Below are 20,102 nucleotides of genomic sequence, written 5' to 3' on the forward strand. Positions count from 1 at the left end.
GTAAAAAGTGGACAAAATTAACCAACAAACAAGCGAGGCACACTTTAATGGTTTCAAAGTCAGCGTCTTTCAGAAAAAGTATAAGTAAGAAGAAGATTAAAGTTTCTTTCGCTTGAGAAGTGTGGTCTTTTATGTTTCTATTTTAAATTACGTCCCATACATATGCTTATCATTAAATCAAAATAAATCTGAAAGACAAAAACAATTTTGGTAAAACGCATTCTTCTTATTTGATGCATGTTATAATGCACATGCTTTTTGATATTACATCCTAAACAGGTAAAGCGTTCTAACCTTTCTTTCGAAAAGCTAACTTTGAAATTGATTGCAATGACAGTTCCTAAAGTAATATTTTGGTTTCAAATTATCAATTGATCACAAGAGGTACAAAGGGATAACGGCGTCAGAGATATTCCATTATGGTTCCGTGGAGCTACAATAATACTTTTTTAATATGCATACTCTCATTTTGTGTTAAGATTACCACTTTCAAATTCTGTTGACGGGCTTTTATCGCCACTAGACGTCTATAACATGAAATGATATGACAGCTGAAAGCATATTTTTAAGGAATCTGTTTGGCAGGGATATGAAAACTATGTCAGAGTGACTGTAATTGTTTACATTTGGGCTATAGTATGATCACATCAATGCATGGCTGAATTTCTCACGTAGACATTGAAGTAAGAGAATGGTGTTCTATAAACATTAATATATTATTCCGTACGACGTTGTGATTTACAAGGATGGAAAAATTCATTATTTAATTCATCTGTAGCTACAACGGACAATTTAGAAATTTGAACAAGAAAGAACTGTTTATTGGACTAAGACATTCCTGGGGAGGGGGTGTTCTTGGTTTTTATTTATTTTATTTTTTTGCCGTGGAATCTGAATAAAAACATGTTGTGGAAACTCCAAAACTGTCGACCCAAACGTGGCTTAGACATAATGTTATGAAACTTACCTTTTGACCTTAAATAAAGATGTTACCATGGCCGCTCACTTGTACAAATATCATTATTAAGTATCACCTTTCGCTGATGCCTTCCAAAGGTCGAAATCACAGGTAGTTACCGATGAATTGTGGCACACCGAGTTACGGTGACGTGTACGATACGGTAAGAGGAGATCCTGACAGATGCAAATTTAGCAAATATGATTCGAATTTGAGGTATAACCCAAGGTGATACATGCAAAGTGAAGATAACGAACAGTGATCAATCTCATAACTCCTACAAGCAATACAAAATAGATAGTTCGGCAAACACGGACCCCTAGAGTAAAATGCGACATTTTGTTCTGTAGTTTTGAATCCACATGCCAAATACATACATCACAAATTTATTCTTAAAACAAAAGACGGACGTTATGAAGTTAAGCATGCGTGGCAAAAATTTAATATGAAAGTCAAGATACATTTATGTCGCGTAAACAACGTTTATTCTGTTACATGTATATACCAATGATTGCAATTCTTAGGCTAGTGGGAAGATATAATTTACAATAATTTTATATAAAGAAATCGCTCAACTTTTTCCAAATCAAATCGGAACGTACAACTTTTCATCACTTTACAAAACCATTCATCGAGGCGAGTGGGGAAAAACAGGCGTTTTTACATCATAGACGGCTGTTTCTTCAATAAAAATGGAGCATGGAATTATCCATATCTTCCAAAGCATTACTTTGTTAAATTCTATTCTCTATTCTACGCTCAATTAGTCTGAAATTGATATTAAAAATATCGGTATTCCTCATTGACAATCGCGTCGTAGTATTTGGTCATCAGGTCTTCCTACATTCTGTTAGAATTACCATGGGCCCAAATTGTGCTCCATTTAAGCTGACCTGTTTTTTTTGTATTCTTATGAGGCAGAATATATTCAAATTGTTGCGCACATGAACTGAATCAATGATATCTTTAATTCAAATGAATTTAAGAAGACTTTTTAAATAATTGCGTGCATTAATTAGTTATGTTATATTTATTGATATTATATACAGTAAATAAAAGTTGCATTGGCAAACTAGATCGTTAAAACTGCCATAGAATTTGCGAAATGCTGACTTTAAACGAGACTGTTGAAATCCCTGCACCTTCAACTTGTTTGTCAGTAGCCTGCCTCAATTTAAAAACTGACCATACGTAGAACAAGCTCTTGCGTATCGATATAATTTTGATATCTAATTTCACTAAAATATGTAACTAGTATGAAACAGAAGTGGACGACTCTGTGATGTCTTTTATTTCGTTTTCACAAGGATATATCGAATTGACATATGAATGAAAATTATTTTTATTAATAGATGATAATATATATAGTTATTAGTTATGTAGTATGTAAATATCATAACACCAGTGATATGTTATTTCAAAGACCAGGATTACTGAGAAGAGACGGGAAAATAACAGAAGAAACCACGCTATATAGGAATAATTCCGATGTAAGGGAGATAAACTGTAGAAATGATAAAACCATATTCACGAAAAGCAAGTGATATGGATTTTATAATGATATAGATAGTTGTAGAAGTACAAATTGATATCTAATTGAGTTCCTTTTCTCTCATCACACTAAATATATGCACAATTCATACTGCAAGTCTCATGAATAATAAAATATGTTATAAATACGAGCACAATTATATTATCATTGGACTAAACTACTCTCCTAAATGATATTACGATTTTATCCCAGAGGATTTTGGCAAAGGAGAATGACTTTTACTATTTTCTTCGCGACAAAATTAGACGACCGATTATTTAGCAACATGCATTTGGCGCCTTTCTGAAATAATACGCCATTTGATATTTTGATTTATTTTTCACTCTCTTTAACGCTGTCACAAAATGAGAGACCAATTATAAAGGACTACACATGGTATATACATAAGTCGACCCCTGTAATGGCGTTAATTTTTAACTATGTTCAATCTCCGTAGGTCGTTACACAAAGACCGCGTAGTAATTTTGTATGAATTGTGTAGGAAGAGGTATGTTAACTTACTGCTGTGATTGCTCTGAATTTACATCCGCCATAAAATAGTTCTATACATTTTCTGTACTAATTCAAATTGTGAGAACTATGGAAAGCATAGTTTCTTATTTTGTGCGTGAGAGTTAGATAATATTAAAATTGATATGAAAACCGTCGGTACCTACAATGGGTGCAGCACAATCTATGATTTAACAAGTACACAGACACAATGGCGCGAAACTGCTTTGTATCGTCTGACGCGTAGTAAAAATAGATCCATAATTGCTATCACATTTCTATAGATTTTATTATTTTTAGTTTCTGGCATTATTAATCCATTCAGGCGATCAAAGTGAACAAAATAGTTTGCTTACTATTGAGTCCAATACTTTGATATTTCTATGCGCGATAACTTTGTTTATTTACCTCGTCAGTAGAACCTTATAAATGAAAGATATGTACTACATAGGTATTTTAAACAAATTTCCGTTTTTCGTGATTCTTTTATTGATTGAAAACACAAGTTGCAAACCAAAAATCAACCAGACGCAAATAAATGACAAATTCAAGTACATGTCTATTGTTAGATAAATGTCTATTGTTAGATAAATATGCTCTGCATAGTAGTTTCATTAGAGATCTGCTTATTCTGATGAATGGTATTCCTTGAAAACACAGTCACGTCATTGTGTGAACATCAGATAGGACTGACAATCACTTGCATCGTACGTTAAAATGAAGGTAAAATTTTCCATTCCTAAACAAAAAGATATGAATCATATATACATTAGTGGAAGAAGAAACTGTTAATGTGAATAATTTTATTTATAGAGTCATATACAGAATATTATGTTGCATTATGTATATCATTATTTAATATCACGGATCATGTCCATTATGGTTGATATGAACAATGAAAATAAGGGGGGGGGGTGCAAATGTTTAATAGCGTGTATGACCACCATTTGTACCGATGCATTGTTCACACTTACAACGCATTGAACGAATCGGGTTATGCGCAAGAACGACACAAAGCATTAAATGTAGCAGGGGGATTGGCTCTTTAACGTAAACGTCGTTCCATTTCATCCCAAACATGCTTTATATACGATAAATCCGGTGACATTTTAGGCCAGGATAGCACATTCACGTTTTGCTGCTAACAACACGTGCCGCCGTGCGTTGTCCGGCTACAAAATGGCGTTACGCTGGTTTTTTGTGAATGAATTGAATGATGTGATGACATACAAACTCGTCACGGTAGCGTACGCCAGTAAATTGCCCATAGTGATCATTCCATGTGTTGCAATTCCGCCCCAGACCATAACGTTTCCTCCGCCAAATTGGCGGCGCTTGATAATGCAGGCGTCAATGTAACGTTCTCCGACACAACGGTAAGCCCGAACACGACCGTCACTGCTGTCGAGATGAAATATCGACTCGTCCGTAAAAAGAATATCTGCCCAATCTCTGTTATTGAATCGACGATGCGTCCTACATTAAGCTAACCTAGCAACACAGTGACGTCAGAGCAGAACAGGACTGATAGCAGGACGTCGTGGACGGATGTTGGACTCTCGCAATCTGTCTTATGGTACGAGGGCTTATTTGTCGATGCCCAGGGATGCTTTTAGCAGTCAAAGAAGCCGATTTGAATCGATTACGCAAATGTGACGTCCGTATATACGTATCTTGCCGACGTGACGTCACATGCGGGTGTCTTGATCGTCGGCGATCCTAAAGAGTGCCAGTTTGCTGATATCGTCTCCATGAAGCATTTACAGTGTTAATGTGAACTCCAACTGCCTTGCCACTTTGCTTTAAAATATCCCAGGTTTAAACATCCCAATAACACGCAAACGATCATTTTCAATCATGCGAGGCATCTATCTATCAACATTTTATTCCAGAAACCAATGTTTTCTGTTTCAATACATTGAAAACTATCAACGAATACAAGAAATTCTAATCGATTACTATCCACGTGTCGCTTAGGCTCAAAACTCCAGAAAAGTGTGTTGTGGTCATCAAGGATAATCGAACGCGATATTTAACAAAATGAGTACTCAAACACGCGTTTAGTACATTAAACTATGCCTTTAAGACGAAAGAGCGATCAAAGAATATTTTTCATGTTTTATCTAACTTTTGAGTATGCACAGTTTCTTTTTTCCCGCTAGTATATATGAACAAAAATGTCAACACTATCGACCAATTCAAGCGTTTATATACCTATTTTTGTTATTAAAGATCAATTATGCAAAACGTCCTACTTTTACTTTATATTATTCTATACTATGTCCTTATACTCAAGGACAAAAAAATCATAATCTTCTTATTATGAATGAAAGACGATAGCATGGTTACAAATACAAAATATCAGAGATTACCTTTGTAAATGTAGCGATAATGGTTCAAACATAGAAGAGTTGGATGGACAAAAAGTTTTCTCCAGAAGACGATGAGCATTGATGACACTGGTCTCTGTGTCAGTCTTGTCTGTGGAGAATGGCAACTCTAATACACCGTGTTTCTGATCTGATAAATGAAAAACAAAAACAAATAAAGACTACTTAGGTATATATCCTATATGAACAGATTAAATAAATTTTCCTAAAACTGTTAATGACCTATACTGCTTAATTCTGAATATTCACTCAGTCAGTAAATAGCTTACTTCGATTAATGGATTCACGTTTTCGTCTTCTCTCCCATATACACAAGTATCCACCGTCCTTATTATAACACGATGACTTTGGTGGGCAAAGGTCCATCTTGCATTCGTTTTGGTCGTTCTCGCATTGTAATCCGATATACCCGCCATGACACCGACATTCATAACTGGTCTGATTCATTATACAAGTTCCATTATTTTTACACGGTTGAGAAAGACACTGGTCGAAGACATTGCACGTTTTCCCTAAATACCCAGGTGAACAGGAGCAGAAAAATGAATCTTTTTCGTTTCGACAAGTTGCATTGTTAAGGCACGGAGAATTAAAACAGTAATTGTATTCTTCACAGTTCATTCCTTTCCATTCTCGCTGACAATCACAACTGTAAGACGAGTTGTGGTTATTACAAATGCCATTATTCATGCACGGTAAATTGTAACAGTGATTAAATATTTCACAATTTTTGCCCTCCCAACCTTGTGGACACTTACAAATATAAGTATCTAGCATATTTTGACAAATTCCACCGTTTCCACAGGGATCAGAGTGACAGAAGTCAAACATCTCGCAATGCTTTCCGAACCAATTGTTCGCACATTTGCAATGGAAGGAGAAGTCTCCATTCTCACAGGTTCCGTTGTTTTTGCAAACATTTTCTGCGCAGTAGTCCTTGTCGTCACAAAGTGTCCCTTTCCATCCCGATTGACATGCACAATAATAACTATCGTCCCTTTCCAAGCAACTGCCGTTATTTTGACATGGGGAACTTTTGCAAGGGTGGAACTGGCAGAGATACGCATGTTTTGTGTTGATACAGACGTGGAGCACTTCACATGGATCGTTTTTACAGAAGTTCTTTTGACTACAGTTACTACCGGTCCAGTCCTCGGAACAGTGACACACCGGTCCTACCTCAGTATCAACACATTTCCCGCCATTGAGACACTGAAATGTGGAACAATCCTGACATTCAAAGCCATTGACCTTGTCTATACAAGTAGTATTATGAGGACAAGGATTAGTTTCACATTCATTTACATTTGCATTACAAAATTCTCCACTCCATCCCTTTGGACAAGAACAATGGAAAGATCCATACGTATTCATACAAGTTGCACCGTTTTTGCAAGGAGAAAATAGTTGGCATTCGTTAACATCAATATCACAGTGACGACCAGTAAATTCTTTGCCACATGTGCAGAAGTAAGTATCTTCTACATCAAAGCATGTTGCATTATTTTTACACGGGTCAAGGGAACATGACGTGATGTGTTTTTCACAATGGCGACCAGTCCAGCTAGGAGCGCATGTGCATCTGTAATTACCAAACGTATTTACGCATGTTCCATGGGACCCACATACGAAATACAGACACTCATCAACATCTTCATCACACAACTCTCCTGAGAAGAACGAAGAACATGAACATTTGAAACTGTCAATACCATCAGCACATGTCGCATTGTTATGGCATGGATCAGATTCACACTCGTCAATGTTCACTTCACATTTCATACCAGAGAAACCACGATCACAGGTACATCTATACCCCCCTCGTGTGTTGATACATGAACCGTGTCCATGACAAGGGTGGTGTGCTAGACACTCATCGATATCTATCTGACATGCGTCTCCTTCCCATCCCGTGGAACATTTGCACGATGTGGTAGTATTGACAATGTTTTGCCATCCGGTGAGGGAAGAGTTTGAATTTGACTGTGTTGTCAATAAAAGTGTTTCACACTTCCCCCCATTTTCACAAGTTACATTTTCACAAGGATCTAAAATATCACATTCATACCCTATCCAGCCAGGCTCACAATCACAAGCATAGAGAGTTTTATTACCGGCGCGACAATTCCCGTGAACACAAGTATCGTTTTCACAGGCGTACGTTTCACAGTTTTTCCCTGTCCACTTCGGATCGCAATTACAATAGTAGGCGTCCTCCGTGTTCTCACAAGACCCGTTGGAACCACATGGAGAGTTATAGCAATAATCTGTAACTGTGCAGTTTTTTCCTGTCCATCCTGTTAAGCAGGGGCACATTACTTTTGATTCAACTTGAAAGCATCGGGCATGATTTGCACATGGCTGAGTGGTATAGCAATAATTTTCCTTTTCGCAGCGGTGTCCTGTCCATTCGCTGGGACACGAACATGTAAACATTTTTGCATGATTATAACACGAGCCGTTATTAATACATGGGTTGAAGTAACAGAAGTCGCGGTGTTCACATAGTGAGCCGTAATAACCGTCCTGGCAAACACAAGTGTAGTTAAATACATTGTTGCTACAAACAGCGCCATTCTGACACGAAGCATTTCTACAGTGATCAATTTCGGCACATAAAGCGCCCGTCCACCCTGAGTAACAAGAGCAATTATATCCAGTTTCCATATCTTCACAAATACCGTGATCCCCACATGGATGTTTCAAGCAATGATCGAGTCGGTCACAGTTGTTTCCAGCTAATCCATTTGGACATTCACAAGTATAACCCTTTAAGGCCTCCTTACATAGCTTTGGAGCAACGCAAGATGAAGATTTACAAAACTGAGCCGATTCACAAATCTTGCCCGAAAATCCGGAATCACACACACAAACGAAGTCATTATTTCCTGTGAAACACTTTCCGCGATTAGAGCAATTCACATTGTGACAATAGTTGTAAGACTGACACGCGGAACCAGACCATCCCTCATAGCATTCACATACCAAATTCTGATGATTTGATCCTATAATATTGTAGCACATCCCATGACCGTTACAAGTGTCTTCCAAACAATGTCGTTGTCCACAATATTGACCCGCATAGCCCTTCGGACAGTAACAGGTATAATTTGTTGGGCCATTAACACACGTGGAATTATGTTGACAGATATTGCTTTTACAAAAGTCTCTCACGGAGCAATCCGTCCCAGAGTATTCTGTATCACACGTACACACAGCCTTATGATGTTGAACACTGCACGTTCCATGGTGATTACAAGTGTTGCCGGAGCATGAATGAGCCGTTAAAGATTCGCAATTTCTACCAGTGGTTCCCGCCTTACATTGACACTGGTAACTTCCGACTTTATTAACACACTCTCCACCATTACAGGGCTTCAGTAAACATTCATCCTCATCAAGTTGACACCTCCGACCATACACTGAGGGAGGACAGGTACAGTGAAAACTACCAATAGTATTTCTACATTTACCATGACTGCAGAAATTGTGTGTAGAGCATTCGTTAATGTCTTGATCACAGTTAGTACCACGCCATCCTACAACATATTTGAATGTTAATATTTGAAATTGTTAAAGCTAATTAAAGGAATCTCTTTTTATCCACATCTTTGGGTGGCAAAGGGGTAAAAATAGGAAAATGGAAAATGAATATACGTGTTAGATGTAACAACAGATTTGAACACAAAATATGTGGTTATTATTGCAAAATGAAACAGACATTCCCCGAACCAAGACAATTCCAACCGGATATTTAGACCAAATATACTAACTAAAAAACTTAAATCTGAAATAAACTGGTCATTTAATCAGTTATTATAAAACATTGCAAGAATTTCCGTTTGGACTTAAAGCATGATTACAACTTATTTAGTTAACCGGTGATGGATTTTAATTTTCCCGATAGTTATTGAAAAAAGCCATACATGTCTTTTACATACGATTGAATTAAGATCTTAATTATATTTACAATTTAATTAGTAGGTTACTTTCATTTCAAAACATGTAATTATTCACCATGATTCATCTAAAACAAGCATATGTAAGTAAACGTGGTGCCTAATTTTGCGATAAATGGCTCCTTTGAATACAATGTTTAGCTTTCATCATGTAAGTTTACAAATCAAAACTGAGAATGTTAATAGAAAACGTTTCGTACTCTATGATGAAAATATTAATGATTTCGCTATACATTACTTTGATGGATAACCCGACAGGGGATGCTTACTCCTCCTAGGCACCTGGTCCCACCTCTGGTGTGTCCAGGGTCCGTGTTTGCCAAACTATCTATTTTGTATTGCTTAGAGGAGTTGTGAGATTGATCACTGTTCGTTATCGTCACCTTTCATATACATTACTCTAATTGTCTAAAGTTTTATGCTCCCCGAAAATTTTCGGGAGAGTACATGAAACTTCTCTAAACCGGCCGGCTCTCGGACCGGAAAAAACGGCCGGTTTAGAGGGATGGCCGGTATACCGAGAATTTAGCAATATAGACGTTTTATCTCAATATTCACAAAGTAGGTACTGTTGAATTTGATCTGGTGATCTATGAACAATTATCGGTGGAGATTAAATTAGTCCGCTTGTACCTAATGGTAATTATGAATTACAAGAAATATTCTCGCTGAAATCATTAAATTTTAAACTGAAAATCTATAACAGGATACATAAAGAAAACACAGAGACCTATTATTGGAACTCCTCTTACCTATAAGTATTCTGTTTACATTTATCGCTTATGTCATTAACAATTTTGTTTTGACGTTTTTAAAAAGTACAGTAGTAAATATGAAATTGTAATTTTAATATTGTTTTGGAAGTTTAAGCCTATGGAGACCAAGAAAATTAATCTATCTTTTAATAATTATCATTAACAGTCATGGGTTTGTTCTTTATCAAATACCGTTTATATCATACCATGTAGTATGGTGTAACAATATGACGTTTGATACTGTATTCATTCAATATGTTCCTAACTGGTTTTTACATTTTGTACAGAATTTGGAAGGGTCTCTTGGATTAGCTAAGTGTCAATTAACACACTTGACAGCACAGGTAAACAATAGAAATTAAAGAGGCCACTAGTGTTTTTCACACCTTCGGTGGATAACTTCTCACCTGGCGGGTCCGTCAGTCAATTTGCACCCCTGGACAATCTTGATCAACCTCAGGCCAAAATTTTATTGTCTTCAAAAAGTGGCCGGTATGTTAAGGGTAAATTACACATGTTTGTTAACAAATGTACTTTAAAAAGTGGCCGATGTCTGGTTTTCAGGGGTGGCCGGTTTTGTAAGACTTTCTTTGTAAGGAAATGTTAAGATTTCTGCCGGGACTTTGAAAATCGGCCGATATTCAGGGAGAACCGGTTTTCTGAGGGGCCGGTTTGGAGAAGTTTCACTGTATACCATCGTTGTCCATCCTTCTTTCCGTTCGTCCAATCTCATATCTCCTATAATTGATCACTTTTCCTAGATTGATTGATTGATTGTTTCTTTGTTTTATGTCCCGTTAAGGATTTTATATAAAGATGTCACCAGCTGTATGTGAAGTACCATAAATTTAGACTTATGCTTAGCGCTCCAGGCCGTAGCAGTGAGGGTTCTTTAATGTGCCAACGCCTGCCGCGAAACTGAACCTCCGTTTTAAGGTCATATCCGAAAGACCTGTGATTCTCACTCTTAAATGCCGAGCGTTTGGCTAAGAAGTAATAACTACCTATTTTAATATCTTAGATTTGACGCGGTCGTAGCATGAGCGAGGCTTGAACTCACGACCTCCCGGTTAACAATCAATCAATATTATTTCAATAGTTATTGATCTTCTAGACCAAAGTATCCCAAGGTCATTTTGGAAAGGTCAAGGTCACCTTATATGAGAAAAATCTTCTACAGTTTTTGAACAGGTATTGATCATATAGTAATAGGCAAGTGAGTATCAGACAAAGGTCACTCAAAGTCATTTTGTAAACCTCAAAGTCACTCAGAATATACCTTATATGGATAAACAAAATCCTGAATTTCATCAAGAGTTATTGATCATTGCGTCATTCGTCATATGAAGTAGTCCATTGATTAGTTCGGGGAGCATCCATCAGTTTTACTGATATTCTTGTTTTCACTGTATAGAGGTTCATTAGTTCATTCTAATGGGAATTTAAACTCACCCATTTTACAGTAGGTATGTCCGTTGACCACACACTTCTTTGGATTACCAGGACAGTGAGCGGTACAGTCTGGCCCGTAGTAGCCCTCAGAACAGTACGCTTTGTAAGTTATCTGTAATCTAAAGTGTAGCAATTTTATAATTATTAATTATTAGCAACGAAAAAGTAGATGACGCGGGAAAATACGATAATATTGAACTGTGTTCTTGTTTAAGATTTAAATTAAAATTACGAGAAAGCATTGTGATCCAAAAAATAGCTGGCCGCTAATTTCTTCTGTCGCCAATTTTGTGACAGTATGTTGTTCCCTATCTTAAGACTGTAATCAGAAAACTTGGTCTGGTAGATCAGTGCTGTAGATGAAGGTCCCATATCTGATACAGTCACCGATATCTTGTCAAGGTATTTTTTCTAATTGAAACAAATATAAATAAAACATATAAATTAAAATGTATGCTTACTGTACATTCAAAATTTGATGAAATTATTTTAACAATATACTAACATGATAATGGTCTTCAATATAAAAGCAGGTGTTTTTTTTTACCCAACTGTCCACTTCCAAAAATTGTGGATTGCTTGTATTGCCAACTTTAGATCCGTATGTGACAGTCTGTTGACGCATGTCCAAGGTTGTGGTAAAACTAGAGATACAGGTGTGAGTGTTGTCCCTGCAACAAAACATTAAGTATAATCAGAACAATTGGTACACCTCTAAACTGATGTTTTAAGGTTAATGTAGTCCTTCTTTCTCAATAAGCACTTACTTGAGACATATAGTGAGGACAGGCTTACATAACTTGGTACAGTGAGTACCTGTTACACCCTGACAACACCCACCGCCATGGAGTTTATTTCCTGGACTTTTCACCTCGTCTATGTGCATAAAGAAAGTGATTTTCCCAAGAGCAACCTTATGAAAAATAAAGGTTAAAAATACTGATGTACAAATTTAATTTATATCTATGAGCCATGTAATTATGAATACCCCTTAAACTTACATTTATTGTTAATGGAGGACAGGATCTTGTACAGTTCAGAACCTCAGTTCACACCGACTTCTTGGTACTCCCATGTGTGGTATTTATTACTTTTTTCTCTACCCCCCCTCCCCCCGTCATTAAATATCATATAGAAATTGGAAACTTTTCTGCGCACCCCAGTTCAACTTTGCGTATGAGTTACCCCGATACTTTTTCTAAACTAACCCCACCTCTGGTGTGTCCAGGGGTACGTGTTTGCCCAACTTTCTATTTTGTATTGCTTATAGGAGTTATGAGATTGATCACTGTTCGTTACCTTCACCTTTCACATAAATATTTGAGATACCGGTAGATATATGTGTACATTAAAATCAGGTAGTTCTCGTTTTGAAATCAGATTAATATTTTTCCTGCTTCCTTCTGTCATAAAACGCAATCAGTATTAAACAAGTTTAATGTGACACCCCAATACAGCGCCCAGAATTCACTTGTGAGGCGCATATAGGTCTTCACCAAAACACAACCCACAATGCAAGGAGCCTCAATACAGCAACGGCGAAGTCATGAAAGAACGCAGCCTTCAATCAAGCAAACTCGACAGAACAACCAACCAAAGCCAAGAGACCTAGAATATAATTGTCGAAAGGTTTCCGCAACATATCAGCACAATTCCTGAAAAATAATGAAAGAATAGGCTTATTGATTGATCGTATCTTGTTTTAACGTCCCTCTTGAGAATTTTTCACTCATATGCAGACGTCACCAACACCGGTGAAGGGCTTTAAATTTAGGCATATGCTCGGCTCTTACGGCCATTGACGAGTGAGGGTTATTTAGGGTGCCACACCTTCTGTGGCCAAGCTGATAATAAGTTACATAGTGGACAACAGATACAGACATATATAGAGAGAGAGGCATACGAAGCTAGGTTCTCCGAGTGTGTGTAACACATAAGCATCACTAGCTAGCTTATCAACAAAGGCCATAAAAGGCAGGAAAAACCTTGTTGTAGTATGAATGAACCTAGACAATGGCTATGCATATATTCTTCATAAGATGATTGACGCTACCATATAGGTGTAACATGTACCCGAGAAGGTCCAACAGATTGTCAGGAGTTACTTCGGAGGGATAAAGATCAGAATCACCGTAGATAACTACAAAACATCCTGGCAGAGGATGGAGAAAAGGATAGTTATAGGACGTACTATTTCTCCACTATGGGTATTAGGTTAGTGAGCAGAACATCAGATAAGAAGACGATAAGGCCGAAAATGGACTCTAGAGATTTACCAACTACCATTGAGTAAAACTTCATGGATGACATTTCACAGTGACAAAGTACGTGGTGGGTCTTATCTGTATTGGAAGAGAGTGTCTCCAAGGCTCGTAGAAAGTTCCAGCAACGGAGGAGCAGATGTTTTGAAATGAGGAAGAGACGCATAAACAGTCAAGATGCACGTTCAAGATGAGGAGATCACATCAATAGAAGGAAATGTTTAATGACTGCATCACAGACAAAGATAGCATTGGGGATACCAAAATGAAAGTACAGACCTACAACAGTGGAGATTAAGTGAAGACCCAAACTACAAAGATGGACGATGTCGCGGATTCTATCAAGATGTCAGGTAGCACTATAGATGGTGGTAAGACATAATCCTGCAGGAGTTATCCGATGTGCTAGAGATGAAAAGGAAAATAAAACGGTCCACAAAAAGTGAAGTAGGGGCAAATTCTGTTTGTAAGACAGAGTGAAGTAACAGCTGACAGAAGAACAGTAAGACATGATTTGTGGATAGAGGACAAGACTGGCAGCTAAAGGTTAATTTAGACAGGGCGTCGGGTTTTCTTAAATCGTGAAAACATCACTCCGGACAGACGCAGTGTCATATATATTAGAGAAAGGAGTTTAAGTATGTACACTCATTGGCATATCAAGAGCTTAACGTATCTCAAATAAAAAGGGGTATATAAATGGGCGGTCCAGAAAAAAAATGAGAGTAGCGGCAGCAGAGAATGTTATGACATCTTCGAGACGATCTGTGCTGGAAGTCGGCATCCATCTGCTGACCCACCAACTACAGTATACCAATGGTTGAAACATCCTAGGAAGGTTGGATATCGTCTGATCAAGACTAGAACCGGCAGATGAGCACTAGGGACGGAGAACCGGCAGATGAGCACTAGGGACGGAGAACCGGCAGATGAGCACTAGGGACGGAGAACTGGCAGATGAGTACTAGGGACGGAGAACCGGCAGATGAGCACTAGGGACGGAGAACTGGCAGATGAGTACTAGGGACGGAGAACCGGCAGATGAGCACTAGGGACGGAGAACCGGCAGATGAGCACTAGGGACGGAAACCGGCAGATGAGTACTAGGGACGGAGAACCGGCAGATGAGCACTAGGGAGGGATCAAAAAGAGCGATAGGCATACTGAGAAGTGTGGAGACTGATTGTGAACAGAAACCCCGTCTCTGTAAGTGCATACTGATTTATTTATTGTACCTGTACCAACATAAACTCAAAAATATTGACATAATACAAGCAAATGATTATATATTGTGCATGTATCAACACAAAGTCATAAATATTGACATAATACAAACAAATGATTATTCATTGTACATGTACCAACACAAAGTCATAAATATTGACATACTAATAATACAAAGCAAAAAAAAAAAATAATAATGTGGTTCACAATTGGAAACTCTGTGTTATGTTGTAAGAACATTGCATTTCAATCATACGTGTATATCGAGGCGTACAAATTGTAGCTTTAGCTCCTTATTCTGAGATTGTAAGTCAGCGTGTTAAAATGTCCATAATTCTAGAACTAGGCAGATTGTAGAAATACCGGTACTGTGAAGCTGTCAAGATATTACTTCCTTGTCCGATCCTTGGAGCCGTCTAGTTTGTACATGTAACTGAATGTTTTGACTATATGACAGACCTACCTGAATAGTGATCATCCATAGCAATAATAGCAGTAGGTGTTTTGACTCGGCCATTATTGTGCTGCATTGACATCATTTATTGTACATCTGATGTCGATTATTATCAAGGCAAAAGATAAAAATTTGTTTATTTTGATAAGACATTATACATTGCATAGCATTGATATAATCAACAAACCACCTACTTTATATCAGTAGATAACATATTAGGAATCCGCGGCCTTGTTCTGATCCTCAACAGTTTAACCTTAAGAAAGTCCTAGAAATACTGAACAGTTCAAGACTCTGAACGGCAATCGAAATACAACAAACATACTACCAATCATTTCCTGGCATTCACAGCGGGTGCCACTGGCCAACAGGGGTGTTTACTCCTCCTAGGCCCCTGACCCCACCTCTGGTGAGTCCAGGAGTCTGTATTTGTCCTACTCTTAGCTAAATATTGTATTCTCTATTGGAATTTTGAGATTGTTCACTTTTCGTTATTTTCATTCTTCATTCACTAGAAGTACAAAAAGTCTTCTCTTTCTACATCTTACGACTTCAAGGGCCACTGTGCAGCAGATGCAATATTGAAGGTTAATTTCATAACTATTCTAAAACGGATTTTAAGCTGAAATCTAATTCAAGATTTTATCTCTAATACAATGATATAAAATGAATTGTGCAAAAAATATCAAACATTTATATGTCGCTTAGTTTTCAGGAATGCAAAATAATTGTGACTTTAAAAAACCAACTTTACACCCCCTCGTGAACACGTACCCAATGCATAACCACTCACTGGACGCGCCTGAATGACCACTCACTGGACGCTCCTGAAGACTTTTTCCCCGAACTCTGTGTTATTTCGAAGTAGGCCTAATCAAGAAACATTGAAATGACTATTATGTTTAGAGCATTTCTATTAGTACATTACTAGGTTGAATTCTATATGCAAGTATATCAGTGGTTACCGTGCGATGTACACAGTGGATTAAGCTTTGAGATAAAATCATAAAACTGAGAATTGTGTATCTATTTTTCCCGAGAACTTTATATGTACAAAATATTGACACGTGGCCAATGTAGACCCCATCTCTTAGAGAGAGAGAGAGAGAGAGAGAGAGAGAGAGAGAGTACGGTAAAATGGTCAATTTGATTATCGAATTCAAACCATGGATTAAATCTTATTTTATAAATATTTTAACAGTACAAATTACTGAAACATCCTTATGAAAATTAAAGAGTATTATTTTGCATTGGACTTACTCTGCAATATGGCAGATTTGTATAAAAACATTACGAAAAATGGGAAAGGCCTGTTATGGTATGACCCTCAACATAATAAGATTTAGAATGACAGGGATTGTCTCTGTGAACGGCAATATATCTCTGTTGGCGGGATCAAGTTAATGTATTTCCGTAGACAGTAACAGACCAATCAGATATGGCTTGATGGCAATGTTGACTTTTTCGTGGACTTTAACAGTGCAAACATTGCAAATCACAAGATTACCGGGAGCAGTACATAATGCGCCTGTCACAAGCTGATGTAATTGTTTTCTTAATTTAATCACGAGCTCTAGAACTTTACATTGCAATAGCTGCATGTATCCATGATGATAATAGGTCCAGAAAACTATTTGACCCACTTTTAGACCCAAAGTAGGTCATGTTGCACCAATCAAGTTGAAATGAGAACTGATTATGTATTTTTCTGAGAGGGAGGTTGTGATAAAATTTCAGGGTAATAACTGCATTCATAACGAAATTAATATGGAAAACAAAAAAAAACAATGTTTTTCTACTAAGTGATACTATAACCTTGACCTTTGGAAACAATAGACATCCTCTGCTTGACATAAGATGTATGTGTACCAAGTTTGACGGCCCAAGCCCCAACGGTTCCGTCTGTATCCTACCTACACGGTTTTCCTATTAAGTGATACTACGACCTTGACCTTGAAGAACAAAAGGCATCATCCACTTGGCGTGAGGAGTACATGTGTACTGGCATTGATAGTCTTATCCTCAACAGTTCACTCCGTATTCTGTCTACAAGGTTTTCCTATTCAATAGCTGATACTATGACCTTGATCTTGAAAAACAATGTGTCTTCCTCTCATCATGGTGATTAAATATACCCATGTTGTAAGATCCTATCTCCAATAGTTTGGTCTGTATTCTGCCTACAAGGTTTTCCTATTAACATACATGTGTACTAAAACCTTGACCTTGAAAAATAATAGGCATCTTCCTCTCATCATGGAGATCAAATGTACAAGTTGTAAGAACCTGGGCACCTATTCACAAAATATCTTACGACTAAGATCAAAATTTACAAACACTGTAATTTCCTTATTTTTCATTTCTTGTAGACTTTCTTAATTAATATGTAAAGTACACCCATGGTTTATAAAAGTTGAATACATACTTATGACCTTGTGATCGGTATTTGATTATCAAACAGAATTCTTTTTTCCATCTTAGTCGTAAGATATTTTGTGAATAAGGGCCCTGGAACTTACGGTTTATTTTGGCTAGTCTTGACATGCAGGCGGACGGCACTTTACCATAATGCGTCCCGTCTTTAACGGGTGTGTGAAAATTCTCGAGAGGGACATTAAACAACCAACCAACCATAAATACATGTATATACCAAGTTTGGCCCCACCCTGGAGTCAGAACATGTACCCCTGGTATCAAGAAATTTACAATTTTGGTAGGGGCCTTCCTGCTCTGTTATGCATTTAATTTAACTTAGATGTGCGATTGTAGAGAAGATTTTTGAAAATTACCTACAATATGTAGGCCCCGGAGGTGCAGGAGTCATGCAATTTACGTCCCCCTTGTCTCAAAGATGCTTCATACCAAATTAAAGAAGAATTGGAATGGTAGTTATTAAGAAGTTAAAATTGTTCAATTGTTATTTCACCACAGATAACAATGGACACTGACCAATTAGAATAGGTCACCCGAATGACTCGGACGACTTAAAATTGTGTAATACATATATGTAAAGAAGGATACTGCCATGAGCATTACCTAAATACAAGAATGTCTAAAGTTTCTCCATTAAATTTGAATATTAAATGAAACGAACTGTTTGATAACAAAATCCTATTCGACATTAGATGCAAACAAGAGCACTGGAAACAGTACAATATACGCTCGCCGGACAGTGAAATACGTCCTGGAAACATGCACTCTGAATCAATCCATCTGACATGTGAACTGATTATGTATTTCTCCGAGATGGAGGTCGTGACAAAATGTCAATGCAATCTACGATGCAGGGGTGTGACTGAATACCTCAGAAATCAGAGGAAAACTGTTCAACAAGAGAGGAAAACACCTCACCCTACCTGGAAAAATATCATTTTCTGCCACTTTAGATCAAATCCAAAGTGTTTCATTTTTTTGAAAATTGAGCAAATCAGAGGATTTCCTCTGAACAGAGGAAAAATCACACCCCTGACGACGAGAAAAAGTTCAGGAAACTATTTGATCTACTTTAGCCCTAAAGTAGGTCATGGTGCACCAATCAAGTTTAAATGTGAGCCGATTATGTATTTCTCCGAGAGGGAGGTTGCGGCAAAATTTCAGAACAATACATGTTACCTGTGACCATACTGAAGAAAATCTGGAAATCTTTTTGACCTGCTTCTACCCCTAAAGTATGTCACAATGCACCAATCCAGCTGAAATGCTAACTGTAGTTGTATTCCTCTGAAAGGGCTAAATATCAGGGCAATATCTGTATCCATAATGAAAAAAATCCCGGGAAAACTGTTTGACCTACTTTTAGTTTTACCAGTCCATTTTCCCTTAATGTACCCCACAACCGGTTTCGTTCCGTTCCGTTTCGCAAAATACCAATAGCCGTCAGACAGACGGGCCAATCCAGCTGAAATGCAAACTGAACCTTTATTCTTTCAAGAGGAAGTTTTGTGTAAATTTCAAGGCAATATCTACATCTGTAACAAAAGAAAGTCTGGAAAACTGTTTGACCTACTTATAGCCCTAAAGTAGGTCAAGGACGGACCAATAAAGCTGAAATGCAAACTCACTCTTCTGCTTCTTGAGGGAGAAATTGTGACTAAATTTCAAAGTCGTACATGTACATGCATCCGTTACGGAAAAGTCAGGAAAACACAACCTCAGATGGACAGCCAGACACAGACAGCACCGTAACGTAATATCTCCCGTCTAATGACGAGCGTATAAAAACGTACCCAACACTTTGTCTTTCCTATCATTCTGGCAACTCAACAAGAGAGAAGTTGACTACCAGTAGAGTATCCATGTTGGAAAAGTTAGGTAATAGTAGCCGACAAAGAAGAAAAGCTAGCTATTAATGATCATCTACATGTAACAGGTTACTGGGTTTAATTTAATCAGGAACATCTATGAGGAGATACATATATACAACATCTTTTAACTTATTTTACAATCACATTATTTTGTTTTGTTGTATGATAATCCTCTGGTAAACAAATGTTTGATAAACAAGAGGCCCATGGGCCACATCGCTCACCTGAGTCACCTTGGTCCATATCAGAAGATTTTCCATATCTATTTGCATGTAAAACCGTAGTCCCTATTATGGCCCCAAAC

At 37.5% G+C, this 20,102-nt stretch overlaps 1 protein-coding gene across 1 annotated transcript; it reads right to left on the bottom strand.

Annotated features, from left to right (window-relative positions):
- Window positions 1-3,464: 3,464 nt before the first annotated feature.
- Window positions 3,465-15,604, bottom strand: LOC125659177 (fibropellin-1-like). The gene is made up of 8 exons (XM_056148833.1): window positions 15,504-15,604; window positions 12,323-12,468; window positions 12,103-12,226; window positions 11,788-11,966; window positions 11,556-11,674; window positions 5,659-8,928; window positions 5,372-5,519; window positions 3,465-3,738 (listed from the first exon to the last, which is right to left on the bottom strand). Exons 1-8 carry the CDS (start codon window positions 15,555-15,557, stop codon window positions 3,696-3,698), a joined length of 4,083 nt encoding a protein of 1,360 aa, XP_056004808.1. The 5' UTR covers window positions 15,558-15,604; the 3' UTR covers window positions 3,465-3,695.
- Window positions 15,605-20,102: the final 4,498 nt, after the last annotated feature.

The sequence above is a fragment of the Ostrea edulis genome, chromosome 9, assembly GCF_947568905.1.
Source record: "Ostrea edulis chromosome 9, xbOstEdul1.1, whole genome shotgun sequence".
Taxonomy (NCBI): Eukaryota; Metazoa; Mollusca; class Bivalvia; order Ostreida; family Ostreidae; genus Ostrea; species Ostrea edulis.

Bases quoted from the DNA above. Each gene is read 5' to 3' on its own strand.
- LOC125659177 (XM_056148833.1), bottom strand. From the start codon at position 15,557: ATGGCCGAGTCAAAACACCTACTGCTATTATTGCTATGGATGATCACT. The intron at 11,675-11,787 runs GTAATTTTAATT...GCTACACTTTAG, and splicing joins TTGGATCACAATGCTTTCTC to ATTACAGATAACTTACAAAG. The intron at 8,929-11,555 runs GTGAGTTTAAAT...AATATGTTGTAG, and splicing joins ACATACCTACTGTAAAATGG to GATGGCGTGGTACTAACTGT.